This window comes from Solea senegalensis, linkage group LG12 (genome assembly GCF_019176455.1).
Source record: "Solea senegalensis isolate Sse05_10M linkage group LG12, IFAPA_SoseM_1, whole genome shotgun sequence".
Taxonomy (NCBI): Eukaryota; Metazoa; Chordata; class Actinopteri; order Pleuronectiformes; family Soleidae; genus Solea; species Solea senegalensis.
This window is the reverse complement of record NC_058032.1, coordinates 1,569,817-1,588,489: the sequence shown is the minus strand read 5'-3', so window position 1 is coordinate 1,588,489 and position 18,673 is coordinate 1,569,817. Positions and strand designations below refer to the sequence as shown.

Here is an 18,673-nt window from a genome sequence, read left to right as displayed (position 1 = left end):
AAGTGAATAAGAGCAACAGAGATAAAAGCTCAGACAGTGAGCGAGTCAGAACTTACTCGCACAGCAGTATGCCGTTCTCCAAACCCCCTCTGAAATCTTTGTCACCAAAACATCTTCCCGTCACGGCCTGCAGAGAAAACAAAAGGGGAGGTTAGCAAAAAATACAGCGTGGCAGGCACTGGAGGTCAAAAACAGAAGATAAAAAAAAGATCACTTTGGTTTCTAAATCTTAAGTCTACACACACACACAAACAAACTCGGCTTTAAGACCTTTATCAAAAATCCTTTCACGTATTTCCTTCACAGTAAATCTTGGCAATGGCACGGACAGTAGCACAAAGAGCTGCCTGCCATATATCAAGTCCCTCTCTGGTTAACAGTGCTATGCACTAACAAGCTTGACATAAGCCACAATCATCCCGACCAAACGGCCCTGGCAGGCTAATGTGTCGTGACAGGGGATTTATCGGGTAATAGTTGCTCAGACCCTCTGAGGAGGAGAAGCTGCCTGTTTGCATGTATTTGCATGACTATAGAGCGTGATCAGGTTATCTGTGTTCCTTCTATGACAGATATTACAACTAATAGACACATCTTATTCATCTTCTTTGGGGTTTGTTCCTTCAGGGGTCGCCACAGCGGATCTGCCTCCACCCATGCGTCCTCATCTGTTACAGCTGTCATGTTTACATGGCATTAGAGAACAATACTGAATTAGTAGTGTTAGTGTGACTACAACCAGACTTTAAAATACATGTAGACATGTTAGTCCAACTGAAATTGTACTAAATTTTCCAATGATGGATTAACATGCATAGATAATGCAACTGGGGGTTGAAATGCTATTGCATATATACATTTAACTAGCCTAGTTCCTCTGCTCATGCTCAATACATCCCAACCTTAGGGTTTTACCTGGAATAATGGAGGAAATCAGAAAAAGACAACTGTGAGCTAAATCCAAAATGTGGGACTGATAAGGTGGCAGAAGACATACTTTGTCAGCTTGAAAATGAAAGATTTTTAAGTTAGAATGGTGCTTGACATTGTTCCAGCTAACGTAGCAGGACACAGCGCCACCTAGTGTAGCGGAGCCACACACACTTCATACGATAAATCAGTTCCCTGCTCGGGTTTGTATACTAGAACAAGGACAGTAGTCATATTAAATGGGGTTGTAAGGCTAAAACGTAGCATGAGCTTGCATGTGCATGGAAACATACTGACTGAAATAACAATCTCCTATAGTGAAAAATATCTGCTGTAGCCGAGCCCATTTAAAACCCATTTATCCACACAAACACTGGCAGGTATTTGGAGGAGGGACCCCTCTGGTCCAGCCAGTTTAGTAGCCAAAACAATTACAAGATTAAATATCCTGGGTTTCTTTTAGCATTTATTTTCACAGCTGTGGGGACAAAAAGTGCAAAACTATCAAGTCTCGGGCCAGCTGTGGATTTCATGTTGAGCTTGGAATTGTTATAGAAGAAAAGAGCAGCTGAATGTTTACATAATGGACCGCCATTTCTGCTGCTGGCGGAATCCATTACAATTTTAGATCAATCCTAGGTTTATGATTTGTTACCACCAAATACAATAAAACTGGATGTTCTTTAAACACAAAGAAAATCTGTTTAATCTTAACCATGTAGAGTAAGTACAGGTTATGTTATTTGATCAAAGTCCTCAAGTTTGAATGAGAGAATACAAGGGTTGTACCATAACGGCCCTAGAATAGACCCCTGCGGGATCCCGCAATAATCTAGTTACCAAAACTTCATTTAAAACTATGTTTCAGATGTGGTAATAAACTGTGTCAAAAGCTTATATTAAGTGTAAGGGATACAGGCAGACAGAGATGCAGACGAGCAAACAGAGAAATGAACTTTCCCCATATGTTGACATTAAGCTACTGGATGCCACCATTATCCAACTGCAGCGGTACATGTGACTGTGTGCCTGGGGTTGACAACGCAAAGTGACGAGTGAAGCCCGAGTGTAAAAATACCACAGAGTGGGCCTCTCAGCCCAAACATACACAAATCTATTATTTCAGTATATTAATTTGATACAGAACACCTAGAGCAATTTTTGTTGAGATAAACATCAGCAAAATTCAAAAGCACTTTGGAAACAAATATTACACTCAATACAGATTATTCTTAACAGCAGAAGTTACATCTTCTGTAGTAATCTGTAAAGGAAACTTATCATGTCATACACATTTCATATATATTATGTCCTTACTTTTCTTAAGCAACCATGGATCAGAGAGCAGCTGATCAGTCCACATTTTGTACACTGAAGAATGACATTTCCAGATCTGACTGTACACGAAAATATTCTGTGGTCTTCTGCATGAGGGAATAAGAGTCCCTGTGTAATATGTGCAGCAACGCCAAGTTTATCTCACAAGAGCAAATATTTTCTGGTTCTGTTCGTAAGAAAAAAAATCTGCTTAAAAAATCTGCAGCTGAGCAGATGACCTTGATTTAGGAGCTGAGTTAGATGGACATTGGTACTGTGCTAAAACTGGATGAGTGCTCACTTATCTAATAATGGTCACTGTTATCCAGAACCCCCTCTAAGATACAGCAAATAAGGCCATGAAGTTGTTGTCTTTGCCTAGAAGAAAATGCAGCATTACAACTTGCTGTGTAAGAAAATATTAGCTCTTCAGGAACCTCCTTAATGAGCAAGAGTGCACATGGAGATTAAAGTGTCACAGTTGGAAAGAGAGATTACAGTGTCACAGTATGAATGATGATCAGTGCACAGTTTAAAGAGAAGAAAAGGGCTGCAGGTGCAGAAACTGAAACAATGGAAAAAGCAAATCACTCTTAAAAAAAAAAAAAAGGTACAGCGTGCAAAAATTTAGAGTGAAGTTGCAAAATCTAAAGTCTAGATATGTTTAGTTTATTCTTTGTGGACTCTGTTATCCACATTAATTCCAATAAACAATAATTTATTGTAATAAATTACAATAAATTCTTTTTTTTAAAGAATATTATCACATCATTATCTTGCTGCTCTTTGGCAGTGACTGCAGAGCACCTTGATTCATGTACATCTGTTGTTCCCATAAGTGTCATCCTGAGCTGAAGAGTACATGAAACTCATATCTGGCCAGAGGAACATTCAGTGATACACATTTGACCAACATATAAAATAAAGCAGATTTACTTTTCCATTAAAAATCAGAGGCTGTGGTTATTCTTTCATTATGGAGGGCGGATTGGCTGTTAAGTTACGCACTTGTAATCCCTAACTGACTAACCTGCAGACTAACAAAACCTTCTGAGTTATGGCAGGAAACCACTGTCGCAACTCCATAAAAGTTAAGATGGCATGCATAAGGAGTGTTGTTTATTGTAGGTCAAGGTGTCTAAAAAAAAAACTTCATTATTTGAGGTGGCCATTAAACACTAAATCAGAAATACCACAAACCTCAAGCATCAGATCTAACACAGGAAGCACTAAAACACCCACCGATGACCACCCAGATGTAAGTATTGCCGTTTCCTCATCAAACAAAATTGAAGTTAAAACGAGGAAAGAAATACTGATGTAACATTTTTGAACTAGTAGACTAGAAATAAGTAATATAAGAATATTAAGAAAATACATGAAATAAAAATATGAATTTAAATGGTTTAATGTAGGCTGGTCGTGCACTCAATATATTTTAAACCTGAAATAATAGTTATTTTCAACCCAATCAATATTTATAATGAATTCTAATTATCACTCACACCCAATAAATCAGTGTATTAACACGCATAAACCAAAATGATCATTGGCAATAAACCCACAACTGTTTCAGAATATTTCCAGATCTTTCAGCAACAATCAAAGTACCTTTAAATAAACAAAAGGTTCAATGTCCAAATAAATGACCACGTTAACACTTGCACTTAAACTCAAAACAGTGCAGACTCGATTCACCGGGGTCGTTGAAGTCAGAAAACTCAGTGACCGCTTCGCTTAGACAAGCAAAATAAAAAGCAAGAAAGAAATGCACATGTAATTGGTTTTGTACTCACACTGTCCGCCCTCAGTTAGCATGTGATGTGTGTGGACATGATGGGAGTAAGGTTGTGGATGGATGGTGAGGAAGAGGGAAAAGGGAGACCCAGTGACCGCGGCCTTGACCCATGTGGCTTCTCACTCACAGCCGATACCAGGTATCGAGAGCAAACAAGGTCCAAGGAGTGTATTCTGGCCCTGTCCTCTAGCAAACACACATAAATGTCCTTTAACCAGTCCCTATGCGCTTCCATGAGCTCAGTCCGAGCTCACATAGCAAACAACAGTAACACACATTTAGCACAAGTAACGTGAGGCTACTGCAGCTTCGCGAGTGTGCTAACAACCGTTAGCACGCTAGCGCGAGCTAATCGCTACTCACGTCACAATCCGTGATTACCGCAACATGAACATTTACGTCCATATAGCGTTGATAAACCCCGCATCCGTCCTGGTAGGAGGACAAAACTTTGGCATTGTAAATCCCCCGTGTCGTCTTTCCGACGTTCTCTCAACAGGTTAGCTGTTGAGCTAGCTAACCTGCCCACTGGATGTCGTCTCACTCCCATAACTCATCTGACAACTGAGCAGCCAACCGATTGACAAGCTTTACATTGTTAATGAATGAATGAATAATGAATGAATGATTTTTTTTTTCCGGTTACATTCACCTAAAAAGTAAATAAAAAGTGAAATCATTCAACACAATCATTTGCCAGTAACCGAAAATAGAATAGGCTGAAGCATGTGGCTTAATGTTTGCCTGTCCTCTGTAAAATTAGGAAAAAACAAACAAACAAGGAAATCAGAGATTTTAGAAAATACATAAAACAATGCACTTACAAATACAGTTCTAGTCTTTCACTTTGCATTGTAAGCTGTAATTATTTTACAATTTAATTTAATCATTGAGCTTGTTCCATAACTTTACCCCCAAATCTGACACACATCGGTATTTAATTTGTTCTCACTTTGATAGTTTCAAACATGAATAATCTTCACAAATTATAATTTCCTTATCTTAATTTAAAGATTGTTTGAATGCAAACTGTTTAATTAACCACACAAAAAATGATCGATAATGTTTTAGAATGTACAATGAAAAACTAAGCTTTCAAATAAAGCCAAACACAACTCAAGAAGAAGAAAGTGCATCTTAAATATGGCAGAAATGTCTGGATCTGACAGCTGTCACACCAGCACTGGGTCACTCAAGAGGAAAGTATCACATTTGTTGTTTTTGGGAATGTCACATGCATTGTTTGAAAAAACAATCAAACGATTCTGGTTGGGTTTTTTTGCACTTCCTTCCTTTTTGGAAAACCATGTCCAGACTGAGTTCATTCTCATGGATTCACGTTCAAAGCAGCCACGACTATCACTTTGGTATCCGCGAAGAAAGGACGCCAGCGACTGTTTGTTTTATAAACATGTGAATAAACTTTGCAGAAGCAAAAGAAGCTTTTGCCGAGGGAGCAATTCTGTGTGTGTTGTTTTTTCTTCCTTCTCTTTTGATGAATTTTAGAAAAGAGAAAACACAGAGTTCTCATATGAAAACTCCCTTGAAACATTGCTTTCATGTTGTAAGAGATAAAACATCAATGAGGAGAAGAGATTCCTCTTCAGTTAGACAGTGTCTGGCATGGTTCACAACTCAAAGACAGTTTACTTTAACATTACTGCCAAGAATAATACCAATAATAATAATGACCAACAAACAGACAAAGCACTGGTGATACAGTCAAGACAACAACCAAACCAAGACCAAGATGACTGTGCAGTAGCTTTAGCTCCTCTCTTTATGCAATCCCTTAAAAACAATCCCATGCTGCTGTGCAGTCCAACACTGGACGACTACATGTCCAAAATCAACAATTAATTCGCCAAGGTTTGCAGAGAGGCTGGTTTCCGTGACGTGGGGGAATTTAAAAACACTACTTACTGCACGACCCTGAGGCAAATTATGATCAGTCTGTTGAAGAGCCGACAGCTGTTTGCTCAAGGGCTTGCAAACATAAACAGAGACATGTGCTCCCAGCCTAAAGGCTCGCTTCTTTGTCACATGTCTGCTCTGTAGTTGAAAGCATTCTGCCTTACAAGATGTTTTCTTAAGAGTGTTGCGTAATCCTGACAGAATCCGACGCTATATGTCCAAGTCCAAGAATGCATGCACGTCTCCTGGCCTACAGCCAATAATCTCATTAATTCAACTTGGCAAGGGAGCGTAATCTGTAAATGCTTCTGCTTTTGCTGAACAACACAAAAACAGCAGCGGACAACCTAATGATTCTGAAATAGAAACAAACAATTGTGCCGAGACATGATCTGTGACGCCTAACCTCTCCTCCAAGTAACAGTCGCGAACAATAACTCTTCTGTTTCTTCAGTATTGCAGAACGTAAATCAACCGTTTTGTGACGAGGTTGAAACACACAGTTCTGGCACGAAAATGCTGAGTCAACCCCAACATTTTTATTATCATAACAAACATAGAAATCTTCCATTTGGCTTCGTGAGAAATGGGACTTCAAGAATAAAAAGTATTAAAATCAGTAACATTTGACTCTTAATATGAGGGGAGGTTCATGTGGCCGAGGGTCGCCTCAGCTCATGGAGCTACTAACAAGTTCAGCCAAAGGTCGTGAGTGGTATCTGCCTGCGATCAATCAACTGGAACCTTTCACAAGCTGCCACTGCTGCCACCACTGTGGGGATTCACTATTGTGACCATGGAGCCTGGTGTGCTGGCATGTCAGTGGATGGTAAGAGAGAGAGACAGAGATGGGGGGATATGGTCCTGAGGGATGGATCTGAGAAAGCTTTTAAACTAGTCAGCTTGTCATGTTTTAAAGATTTCTTTTTGGCCGTCTTTGCCTCAAACACTAAAAGCAGAGTTCAGAAGGAGACGGGGAGTGTGGAATGAAGTCTGCCCCCAGTATGAAAAGAATGGGGGAGGTTGCAGCTACGAGGACATGTATTCTAACATCTCCACTACAACACAACACCCTGAGGGATATATATTTGAAGAGACGACACTACTTAGACCCCAGTTATTAAAACAGATTCAAATAAAGAGTGAATCCAGAAATGTGGCTGTAAATAACCACTATTTTGATGGTTGAGTAGTCAATGACTATATATGACTAATATACAAATATACAGCCTAGAAGTGCAACTAAACGTTGCACCCGAATATCCACAAAAATGTAAACCCAGAGAAAATGACTGTGCAACTGTTTGGATTAAGGATTTAAGGATTAATCCTCATAATCATTTTTAAGCTCTTGATGTCAGGAGACTCTTTGTTCTAACCTTCTGTGTACATCTTTGTAAAACATGTCCCATGACAAATTAAACAAAACTCCTACTTCAGAATATTAATTCACCAATCACAAACATTCCAAACAACATCTCGACTTGAGAACTCTGAGCTTTCATCATTGATCCACAGGAATCACAAACTCCACATCACAATCACCGACTACATCTGGGGCCAATGTGAGCGTGGAAAACAAAATAGCTTGTCTATCTTTTCTTTTTTTCCCTCCCTGCCTAATTTTAACATGAATCATGAGGTTTCCCCTGAGTTGGCACAGGTTTTATAAGATTTGGGACAAATATTGGGATCATTCTTCTCAAGACCGCATTGCAGAGCACCGCTAAGTAGCGGCAATCAGTAGCAAATCCAACCATTTACCAAGTCCAACTCCTGTCAAGGCAGTGACGCATATATACATGCAGTACACAGTGGTGAGAGGCGGAGCCAAAACAGACTTGTATTTATTAAAAAACAAAAAGATTCATGGACCACACGTACATCATTCTGCCCAACGACAGACACACCAGCACAGACGGTTTAATGACACCATGTGTTGTCAGTTAACCGTGTGCAAACACCCAGGTTTGTATTTGTGATGGGAGGGGATTTCATGAATCCAGGGTGAGCTGAGCTGAGCTGGTACCACAGCGGCACAGTGGCTGCACAAGCCCAGAGACAATGAACAAGAGAGCATTACCAAACAGGGATCATCGCAGGTAATCACGGTTAATAGAGTCTCATTAGCCTGGTATTATACAGCGGAATCAACAGTGGACCGCAGGAGTCCAATCCCAGATCTGGACTGCGTCGGAGGGGGAATATTTATAGACTGATTTGATGACAGCGGAGTATTTGGAGTCAATCTGTTGTGGTAGAAAGACCATGCTTCACAGACCAAACTTTGCAATGGGTAACATCTTGAGAGACCACCTCAAAGACACATGACTAACGACCTCTGTCATAATAAAAGCCCACACATCAATAATAAAAAAAAGAAGTTGTATTACTTTTTAACTGTAAGACAACATGAGGAATATCATGCGTGGGACAGAATGTTACGCAAGCTCTTCTGCACTTGGATTACGACAAGTTTACCTTCCACATGTGCCGACCACACACATGAATTATGTTGATTTACAGTGAGGGAGAGCGCGATGAAAAGGGGGAAGGAAGACATAAATGTGTGTGATGGTCAAAGGTGAAGATCAGTGAAACACTAGTGCAACTTTACATTGTTTGGGGTCACGGCCAGATTATTTCTTAAGGTTTATACTGTATAGAAAGTATAAAGGTATTTTTCTGTGTGAAAATGTATGAGGCCTGACCAGTGTTTTATGTTTTCAAACACACTTTCTACTGCTGCTCTCATTTTAGTCAGAAAAGCACAAATGTTTCCAGGCACACGCCGGATCCTGTGAGAGTCATCTGGCGTGGGAAACCTTACACAACCTCCCCTGATTACTCATGTTCTGCTATCTGCTCCCACTCAGCAAGACGCACTGGTTTTCATGAGCATAAGCTACTTTCTTTACTGTAACAGATAACCGACACTGACTTGAACGAGCAAATAATCTTCTAATGGTTTTCTGTGGAAAAATGCAGTTAGAGGACGATGGCGATGGAGAACTTTGAAGGTGAAACCATCACCCCTCGAGTACTGAAGATAAATGCCACATCCAGATAGAACAACATCAAATTCAGTTTGTTGCTGCAACTAATGAGACAACTTCTTCTTGGTCCACATACAAGAACTTGGCATGCGGTAATGGCACAAACATTTTAAACCAATCAAAAATGACTCATAAACAATCGGAAAACAGTGAAATAAATAACTGTGAAGGCCATTTTATTTCTGCTTACAGGAGCGCGTCTCCTCCCTGGGGCTGTTTTCCGTGATTTCACACCTTTTGTCTCTGGAGTCTGTCTACGACGAGCCGAGGAGCGGAGCTGTGAACGGACGCCCATCTGCTCCGAGCGTTCACACTGTAAATCTGGACGCCACCTCGGAGTCTGCTCCATATGTGGCTGCATTCCATAACCACAACATGTCACCGACATAGACCTTCATTTAATGGATAAGCAACAGAAAGAAGAGCACTCACACTCAAAAGTAAAAACAACCATAACGACACGAGACAGCAGGAACTGAATGTGTTGCTTGTTGAAACTGCTCTCCTTGACACGGTTAGAAGTGTTCCTGTGCAGAGACGATGTGATTCCTTTCAGCTCTAATGAAAGCATCAACACGCTGACTGCAAGACCTCATTTAAATATGACAAAAGCAGCTTTTTATCACGAGGCCTAACACGACACGACTGTGCAACATTGTGTGTCACAGATGACACACTCAAAAAACAAATATCATCTATAAAACCTTCTATTGTTGCCTATGAGGAATATCACTAATTACTTCTCTGCAGCTATCTTCAAGTCTACAACTTCCTCAGTTTACTGATCGGTTGTTCACGATTCATAACATAACAAGCAACTTTATGATGAAACTTGAGAAAAATGAACTAAACTAAACTAAAAATGTACATCCTCAAATGTCTTCTGTTAAAAACAGAACAGAGACATTTACTTAACATATGGAGGATCAAATAACCCAGAAAATCTTCACATTTAAGAAGCTATTCTCACAAAACAACCTAATTATTAAATGACTCACAGTCAATCGGCAAAAACATTCTGGATTTTATATTTTAATTGAACAGAAAGTGAAGCAGCACATGAGGCTCAGCGCTGCTTTAATGTTGTATCCTGCAGGAGAAAACTACCCTGAAACAAGTGACACAAGTTAAACCCAAACACAACCTCACATTACAGAGAAAGTGCAGCACACCACACACGCAGCAGGGATCATATTTAACTCAATATTCTGTGAGAGTAATTGCACAAGACAAGTGAGAAACTAGAGAGCGCAAGAAGTTCTCCAGACTTGGCTCAGCTTTGCTCTGTCACCTCAACAAAGCAACGGTTCAAACACTTCCCCAGAGAGATGTAAAGGCCACGTGGAACGTCACACTATGTTTGCACGACAACTCGGCTTTCTTTTCCTGATCCTTTGTTTCTCCGCGTCCGTCTCGGTGAGGTCGTGAGACCAACGAGCCAGATTTTCTAGTGACACGTGTCATTTCCAGAGCGGAGAGTAATTACCAGTGAAGAGGTCCTCACAAAGGGAGCAGTCCTAACATTTCCGGTATCAGTTGAACTTTAATTACATGTTGTCATCGGACGCCGAGGTATCGGTGACGCTGATGTCTGGGCTGATGGATGAAGACGATGATGATGATCTCATACTTAGAATCAAAACAGACACTTAGCGTGAGCTTCCGGAAGGTACAATGACAGAAATGACACACACTTTGTTTTAATAATACAATTTATGATACAATTTCTATATATTAATGTAGAAAATTGCTAAAATAATGTTCAAATTGTGATTTATGTTCATGAAAAATCACTAAAGTTGACCCAAACTCTTGTGGTGTGCAGAAAACATGGTTCGATTCAGTCGCGCCCTTCAAGTTAATGAGTTGCAGCTGACGACGACGACGACGAAGAACCTCTGCCAGCACATTATTCTGTTATTTTAACCATGACAGTGACCAACAGAACCAGCTTTTACACGGTCCAGACGCGTCTCTCTACAGTGTTACCCCTAATTGTAAGTATTTAGTTGTTTGGTTAAATAAAACATGACAATATCTCTCTATACATAAACCTCAAACCTACTGATTTAAAATAACTGAACACTTCAAATCAAAACCTAATCCACATTTCATTGTCATCACACTGTCAGTGATTATTAATAAATGAGGTCTAAACAGCCAAGTGTGTGTGTGCCACACTGCAGCCAGGAACATGACAGTCTGACTGTGAATGAAGCAGTGAATAAGAATGACACAGTATAGTCTACAAACCACACCACAGGTGACTGCTTTCTTCTTAAACTTGTTTTCCTAAGAGTTTGAAGAGTCTTTATTCCACGATAAGTCCTTCTGATTAAACAATCAAATTTCCTGTGACTAAAATGGTCTGGCCCCGCAGCTAAATGTTGGTATTCTAGCCACTCTGTCCAATTTCCACCCTGATTAGATGATGGAACAATGTTTGGGTTGTGGATTAATCCCACTCTTGTCCCCATTGGTGCCATTCAGTCCCACCCCCCCATTCCCTCCCGCCTTGTTCTCCCCCATTTCTCTCCCCTGCTTTGTGAGACCTCGAGTGCGTTATCAGGGGAAAGACGAAGCCCACGGACTAAAGGACGGCTCAGGAACGAGAAGGACCAAGTAAACTTTGACTGCAGAGCGAGAGGCAGAAGTGAAGACGATTACATTATCGTGTTCTCGCAGCAACGCGAAGCCGACAGTTGTGACTCGTCGGCCGAGTGAAGTCAGTGCGTGAAGAGGAGTGTGAATATTTAAGTCAGTAACACTTGGATCCAAAGGTTTGTGTGAGTGTGAAGCACGGCGTTTAGAGATGAGGCTCAGTGCTACATGCGGAATATCTCACTGTCTTTACTTGGTAACAGAGTGTGAGAATAAAAAGACGAAAGAGTCGTAGTTACTGTGTCTACAATGTCTCTTTAGAAGACCCGGGTGACCAGTGGAGAAGGACAGGGACTCGCAGGGATTCATGGCATCACCCTCACACCCTAAGATACGATAAGATAAGATGGTCCTTTATTTCCTTTAAGACAGTAAAGATAAAGATAATAAATAATAAACATGCATTAGCAAAACATGTACAATATATAAAGATATTAACACTAAGTCTATAAAAAATGAGTTAAAATAGAATGTAGAATGTACATTATGGACATCACACACTCATCCGACAAACATCGTCCATCAGCACAGTTCTACTACGATGATCTACCCTTAGTGATCTTATTGTGCAAATGAACACTTTACCATATCACACTTCCTATCCATCAGGATTTTAGTCTAAACCCTGCACAGCCTTTAAGTTTCAGAAACAAAGTCTCCGTGTCAACACCAGCTCTCTGAGCTAAGCTTCCAAAGCGTGAGGGGGGCTTTTCCAGAGGCCTCACTAGTTTCCAGTATCCTGCTCACTCCAGTTTCCACGAGGCCAAGGGCGACAACCTGCTGCTGGCCACACTGAGAGCGTCAGTGAGACAGACTTCACAACTCTGGTAAGAAGAGCGGGCCACACTTTAAAACATCCAACATCACATGACTCAACTGCTGTTATGCTTGGTTTTCTATACGCATGTCAAATGACATTACTACAGTATTATAGCGAGACTGTGCAGGTAACAAATTAGCATCACTGGCAACTGTTGTTGAACATGCAACGTGATATTAATCCCAAAATATTCGCAGTGGGCAGGAAAACTGTTACACAAGGATGTGATCAGAGCCTCGAGCAGGTGCAGTTCACTCTCAGATCCTTTGATTTACAGCGTCCTGAAAAGTTATTATGGGATTATCATCATTAACAGAGCCACACCTTTAGGCTTTAAGCAAAATGGTTAGATTTCTTGACTACACTGAGACCTGATGCTCAGTTCAGTGTCCGGGCGACAGACTTCAGAACATAGTAAACACAAGAGAGATGAGGAGAAGTCTTTATCTTCATGCCGTCGTTCTGAGGTAAGGAGGAATGAATACCAAACAAAACTCTTCTACATGAAAAGATTATGTTCCGTGTTGTGCACATGCTCGGACATGTCCCCCCCGCCCCCCCCCATCTTCTCATGGAAAACCTCTGTACTCACTAAGGCTGAACTAATCAGGAGCTTCAGTGACATACTGTGTCAACACTACAACACAATGAGGGTTAATCAGTGTGTTTACAGCGGCTTCTGCTTTCACAAGAAACTCTGTGGACGCGGTGACGTAACTGCGACGAAACGTGCACTTAAGAAGAAACTCAACACCAATTCAGTTTTCTCTAACAGTTCCACACTGAACACACACACACACACAGTAATATTATTAGAGGTAGACCTGTAACTAACTCCAGGACGTGTTCGACAAAGCAGAAAAGACTCCTTCATTGAGAAAATGTGTAACTCTGTATTTGGAAGGTGATGAATCCCTCTTCCCTGACAGCTCCCCTCAGGCTAAGCCCCTCCGTCACCCCTGGGAACATGAGCATCTGTCAGTCCAAGTTAGCACTAAGCTCCATCAGAAAAAAGGAAGCAGTGGAGCCAGGCTTTCCCTTCGCCCCAAATGCACAGAAATCCTGCCATTGTGCCTCTGCCCAGGGGAGTTTGGGGCCTTTAAAAAAAAGAAATAATCCCGGGACTGATACAGTATCTTCCAGGGACAGCAGGAACACATTAAGGTGCAGAGATGATGACACATGGTGTAGACTGAGCACAATAATCCAATATACTGACTGAAAGTAAGATAATTCAGCATAAACATGAACATAATGCTGAAAGTTCCCGTTCAGCATCAGCTGCCTCGAACTATAACACGCTCTGTGATTACATGAGCACTCACGCTGAACACGTGCTAAAATTAATCACTTCTTTAAGCAGATTTTAAGAGGAATTTAGTGAACAAACAAAGCTCCAGTTTCATTTGTCAAGTGATAAAAACCAACAGATAAAATCAAAGACGAGCGACTGTGAAGTTTGGGCTGAGGATGAATCAAAAGTTCTGGGATCAAGCTTTGAAAGGAGAAATGATTTTGTCTGAATAGTTTCACAACATCTATTATTCCAAACATGTAGGGAAGGGGTCAGTGACTGAGGCTTAGGCTTTGCTTAAGTTGCATAAGTTGCTTAGTAGTGGTTTGAATAACTGATTATATCACGAAGAACAAAGACGGTTTATTTCTGGAGCGAGTGCATCATGTGGAAATGAATATGAAGTCGGAACATTTGGACAGAGTGTTAGCTTGTAGTCATATAATGGATGTGTTACAGCTGAACCAGGTTAATAACGTTCTAAAATAACCATCAAAGTTCATCAAGTATCTGTTTTGGTTTTTTTTTTGAGATTCCTCCTCCTCCGTCTTCACCAGTTCAACTCGAGATTAGTGAATTCCAAGAAAGCCTCTCAACGACCTCCAAAGACGGGCCGTGAACTTTCTGTTTCCAGCTGTGAGGGCTACACGAGAACAACATCATCAGAAACACCACGGTCCGACAACTTCCATCAGGTTACTTCCTACATTAACTTCCTTAGAGAGGGACACACAGTTTTCTTTGTAAAACACAGTATTAGAATATGCAAAAAGAGAAGATGGTTCATCACGACGAGCTGCTTTTCAGTCGAGGTGAGAGTCAGACGTCAAAGTCACAGTTCCTCTGTAAATGGAATTGTCAGAGTTGGACTCAGCAGACACGAGTGCAGCAGGCTAGATTAGTCAGGATTAGCACTACCAGCAAGCTGATGGGGATAACTGCACCCAAGGGTCCAGTACTGTAGGCTAAGCCATTCCACTGTAGGTATTTAGTTGACACTCTTAAACGGGACAATGTGTAAGAACTGGCCAACTGTCAAATTCATACCGCAAACAATCGTTTTCCTCGGTTAATGTTACACTCACTATAGAGGAAGTGAAACAGTGAGTGTTTTGAACAACGGCACCGTGACCGTGGATCAAACTAGGTGTTTGATCTCTGTTGAAACTATGGAGCACAGGCAGGGAGTTAGCTGCTGGAACACCTCGTAAAAAGAGCATTAAATACACCTGAAATGCAGTGTGCAACCATAGTTACACATTGATTTGAACATTTTCAAGGAAATTACACACAGAGTTCATCCAAACACGTCAAGGTCAAAAGACGGAGTCTGAACAGACGTTGTGAAATGGCTTGAGCCCATTGTCAGGAATGAAGACGCGAAACTGGAGAAAGAGCTTCATCCGCAGAAACGTATCCAAAAAAGAAAAAAAGCTGCAGAAAAGGCCTGTGACATGGATGTAAAAGGTTTTAAAAGAATGCCAGTGCTTATTTATTCAAAGTAACTGAAGTCTATGTAAGCAATAAATAAACACGACCAAAGGGAGGCTGCGGTCTGAGATCCTTATCACTCATCTAACATGTGTTTGTGTACTGGCGTCGTACTTCAGTGGAGAAATGCTAAATGACCCGTCACGATTAAATTGTCGCCAACGTTTAACACATAAGACCACGGGTCTGTATTGTGGGACTGGCTGTGGTCCAGGACTCAAAGAGAGACTGGGGAGACGATTCTGTCCGCTGCTGTCAGAGCGAACAAAACTCTTCTACTGTACAAATCAAACTGAAATCCTCCTTTAACTGCAGTGAATGCTTGTATTTTCAGCACGGCTGAGCCCAGTGGAAAGCCCCAACCTGCCAGTGTGTCGTCTACTGTTGCTTTAGGGACCGGTTGCCAGCGGTCACACACAGATAATACTCTGTAGTTATGAGGAAACTGATTTTATGACATCTGTTTGGTGGTACACTCTCACTTTCCCTTTCTATATCTGTTAAAGATGCACATAAAGCTGGATTATGGGTTCAAATGAAGTATTTGAGGTTTTTTCCCTTGCATGTTGTGCTTTCTGTTCCGTTTGTACACTACACTCTCCAAACATGCTTTTAAAGAAAGAAAGACAGAAAGAAAGACAAGTGCAGGTTTTGTAGTTTTGTCCATTCCCTTGAGTTTTTGCTGGCAGTGAGGTTGAAGTTTCCGGTCAGCAGGTGGAGCCATTTAGGGCCACAGTCATGGTTATTTCATGATTTCACAATTCTCCTCACTCCTCTGCTTTTCCTCCCGTCGGTTTTATAAATCATTAAGATTCATCGACACTTAAACGCGCCACAGAGGACCGACCACACAGCAACAAATGAATCCTCTGCGGACGTTTTCACAGGAATAATTTAGACTCCAGCTGTGGTGTCAGCTGATGTGACAGTGTAACACTTTTCTGTGATCAGATCATTCAGTGGTGCCGCACATCAGCTCAGGACTACAATTCTCAAGCCTGTTCATTTAACACAATAAATAAATAATAAAAACCTTTTCTGGGATTACAGAACAAGGCAATGAACAGCAGACATTCTCATGCTAATAGCAGCTAATGGTTTTAGCAGAATAACCAAATAAGAGTCAGTGATGGGAGCACAGACGGTGGGGGGGGTTTAACCAGCAGCTGTTTTATTTTGAAATCCTATTCCATTATCCTCCTTGAATGACTGCAGTAAAAACTGAATAGAAAACCCAGAGGGAATAAATAAGTAAATGCATTTTAAAATAAAAAAGGAACTTACATCACCTACAGCATTACTTTAAAAAGTAGTAAAACTTTAAAGACTGTTTCTGCCACGACGACATAAACATGCACCTCTGATGCAGCAGAGACGCACATTAGTGTCAAAATAAAACAACGCCAGTCAGCTGAGGAACAACTGTGTCACTTTCCAGAGTGGTGACAGCATGCATTGTTGCTGTGTGTATATGTGTGTGTGTGTGTGTGTGTGTGTGTGTCCATACGTGTGAATGGGATGGAGACTGAGGGGCTCAGGAATGCTGGGTTGAGTTGGTTGAGATTTGTGTGTGTGTGTGTGTGTGTGCGTGTTTGACAAACCGTCCCACTCAGTTCTAAAAGCCTCCATTCATGTTGGACCTGAGTCATCTCCTCTGTTGAGTCTGAACAATCTGATTTTATCAGGCGTATCGTTGTCGTTTTTCAAAAATAAAGTACATTTTTCCACGAAACAGGACAAGTTGAGGCAGAGATCTCGTACTGTTATTTTATCGTTGTCAAAATTCAGTTGAAACCTGCACAGCTGAGGATGGAACAGTCACACTGACAGTGAATCTGAACACAGATAAACAAATAACTTAAGATTGATTCCACAGAGACTCAGCCAAATGTGCATTTCTGTCTTGCTACGTCCATTCTTGAGTCATCAGTCACATCGGCAGATCTCGGTGTGTTTGCCGATGTCTGATAAAGCCAATAATTAGGCAATATCCACGGGGTTTTCAAACTAAAATGGAGTCAGCAGTGTTTTTATGACACTTGACGACCATCTCTCCCTCACTGCCAACATTGCTGCAACAGCTAGATCTTGCAGATACATGTTGCACAACATCCGAAGGATTCGGCCTCTTCTAACCCAGAAGGCGGCTCAGGTTCTGGTCCAGGCTCTTGTCATCTCACGCTTGGATTACTGCAACTCCCTCCTGGCTGGTCTTCCTGCATGCGCCATACGACCTCTGCAACTCATCCAGAATGCAGCAGCTCGACTGGTCTTCAACTTACCAAAATTCTCCCACACTACACCGCTCCTCCACTCCCTTCACTGGCTTCCTGTAGCTGCTCGCATCCGCTTCAAGACTCTAGTGCTTGCGTTCCATGCTACAAACGGATCCGGTCCAGCCTACATCCAGGACATGATCAAAACCTACACCCCAGCCCGCCCACTCCGCTCTGCATCGACAAACCGGCTCGCTGCCCCCTCACTGAGAGGATCGCAGAGGCACTCGCAGAACTCGAGACTGTTCACTGTCCTCGCTCCCAAATGGTGGAACGATCTCCCCATCGACATCCGGACAGCTGAAAGCCTCCACATCTTCCGACGCCGACTAAAAACACATTTCTTCCGACTCTACCTCGACTAAGACGACAAAAAAAAAAAAACTTGTACATCGCACTTATGACTAGCACTTCATAGTTTGTTCTACTTGAAGCTCTTACTTACTTCTAGCTCTTATTTGTACCCAAATGTTTAAATGCACTTTTGTAAGTCGCTTTGGATAAAAGCGTCTGCTAAATGACATGTAATGTAATATACTGCTCCATTTTGGTGAGCCAGGGCAGTGAGGATGGCCGGCATATCCTGATTTTGTAGTAGCTGTAGCCTCATATCTGTATACTTGCCATATTTCTGCAGATGCAGGAGAGCAACCACTGAAAAGCTGGTTTAAAATATGTCAAATGTCTTTAACTATGATATTGTATAATGTCACAATTAGATCTGATCAAAGTTGAGATAGATGAGCGATCAAGATCAAGAATATTTCCACCCTCCGTGCTGTGACGCGAGCACGGTGGTCAAATAAATCTGCCTGTGCAGACAAAACTGGTCAAACGAGATGAATGAAAGGTTTGGTTTTCACTCTGTGTACCACGCAGCGCAGTTTGCACTCGCTCCCCCGATAGTCAGAAAGAGTCCAGCTCCCCTGTGCCGCAGCTCAGAAAACTAGGAAACCAGCTCAGCCTCTGTGACCCAATTAGAAACCTGTCCCCTGGACAGTGGAGGAGCATCAGTCTGTCACATCCATCAAACTGCCCCATATGCCTGGTAAGAGCAGCTGTAGACGAGCAGGAAGAAGAAGAAGAAGAAGAAGAAGAAGATAATCATATTTCAAA

General features: G+C 41.6%; 1 protein-coding gene across 9 annotated transcripts in view; it reads right to left on the bottom strand.

The window, feature by feature from the left end:
• Positions 1 to 18,673, bottom strand: part of LOC122778314 (LIM and calponin homology domains-containing protein 1-like) — a 75,200-nt gene that overhangs the window by 46,822 nt on the left and 9,705 nt on the right. For all 9 annotated transcript variants that reach the window (XM_044040056.1, XM_044040057.1, XM_044040059.1 and 6 more), the window contains exon 2: positions 57 to 127. In XM_044040056.1, coding sequence (XP_043895991.1) covers positions 57 to 127 — 71 coding nt within the window. The remainder of the gene's footprint in view (positions 1 to 56; positions 128 to 18,673) is intronic.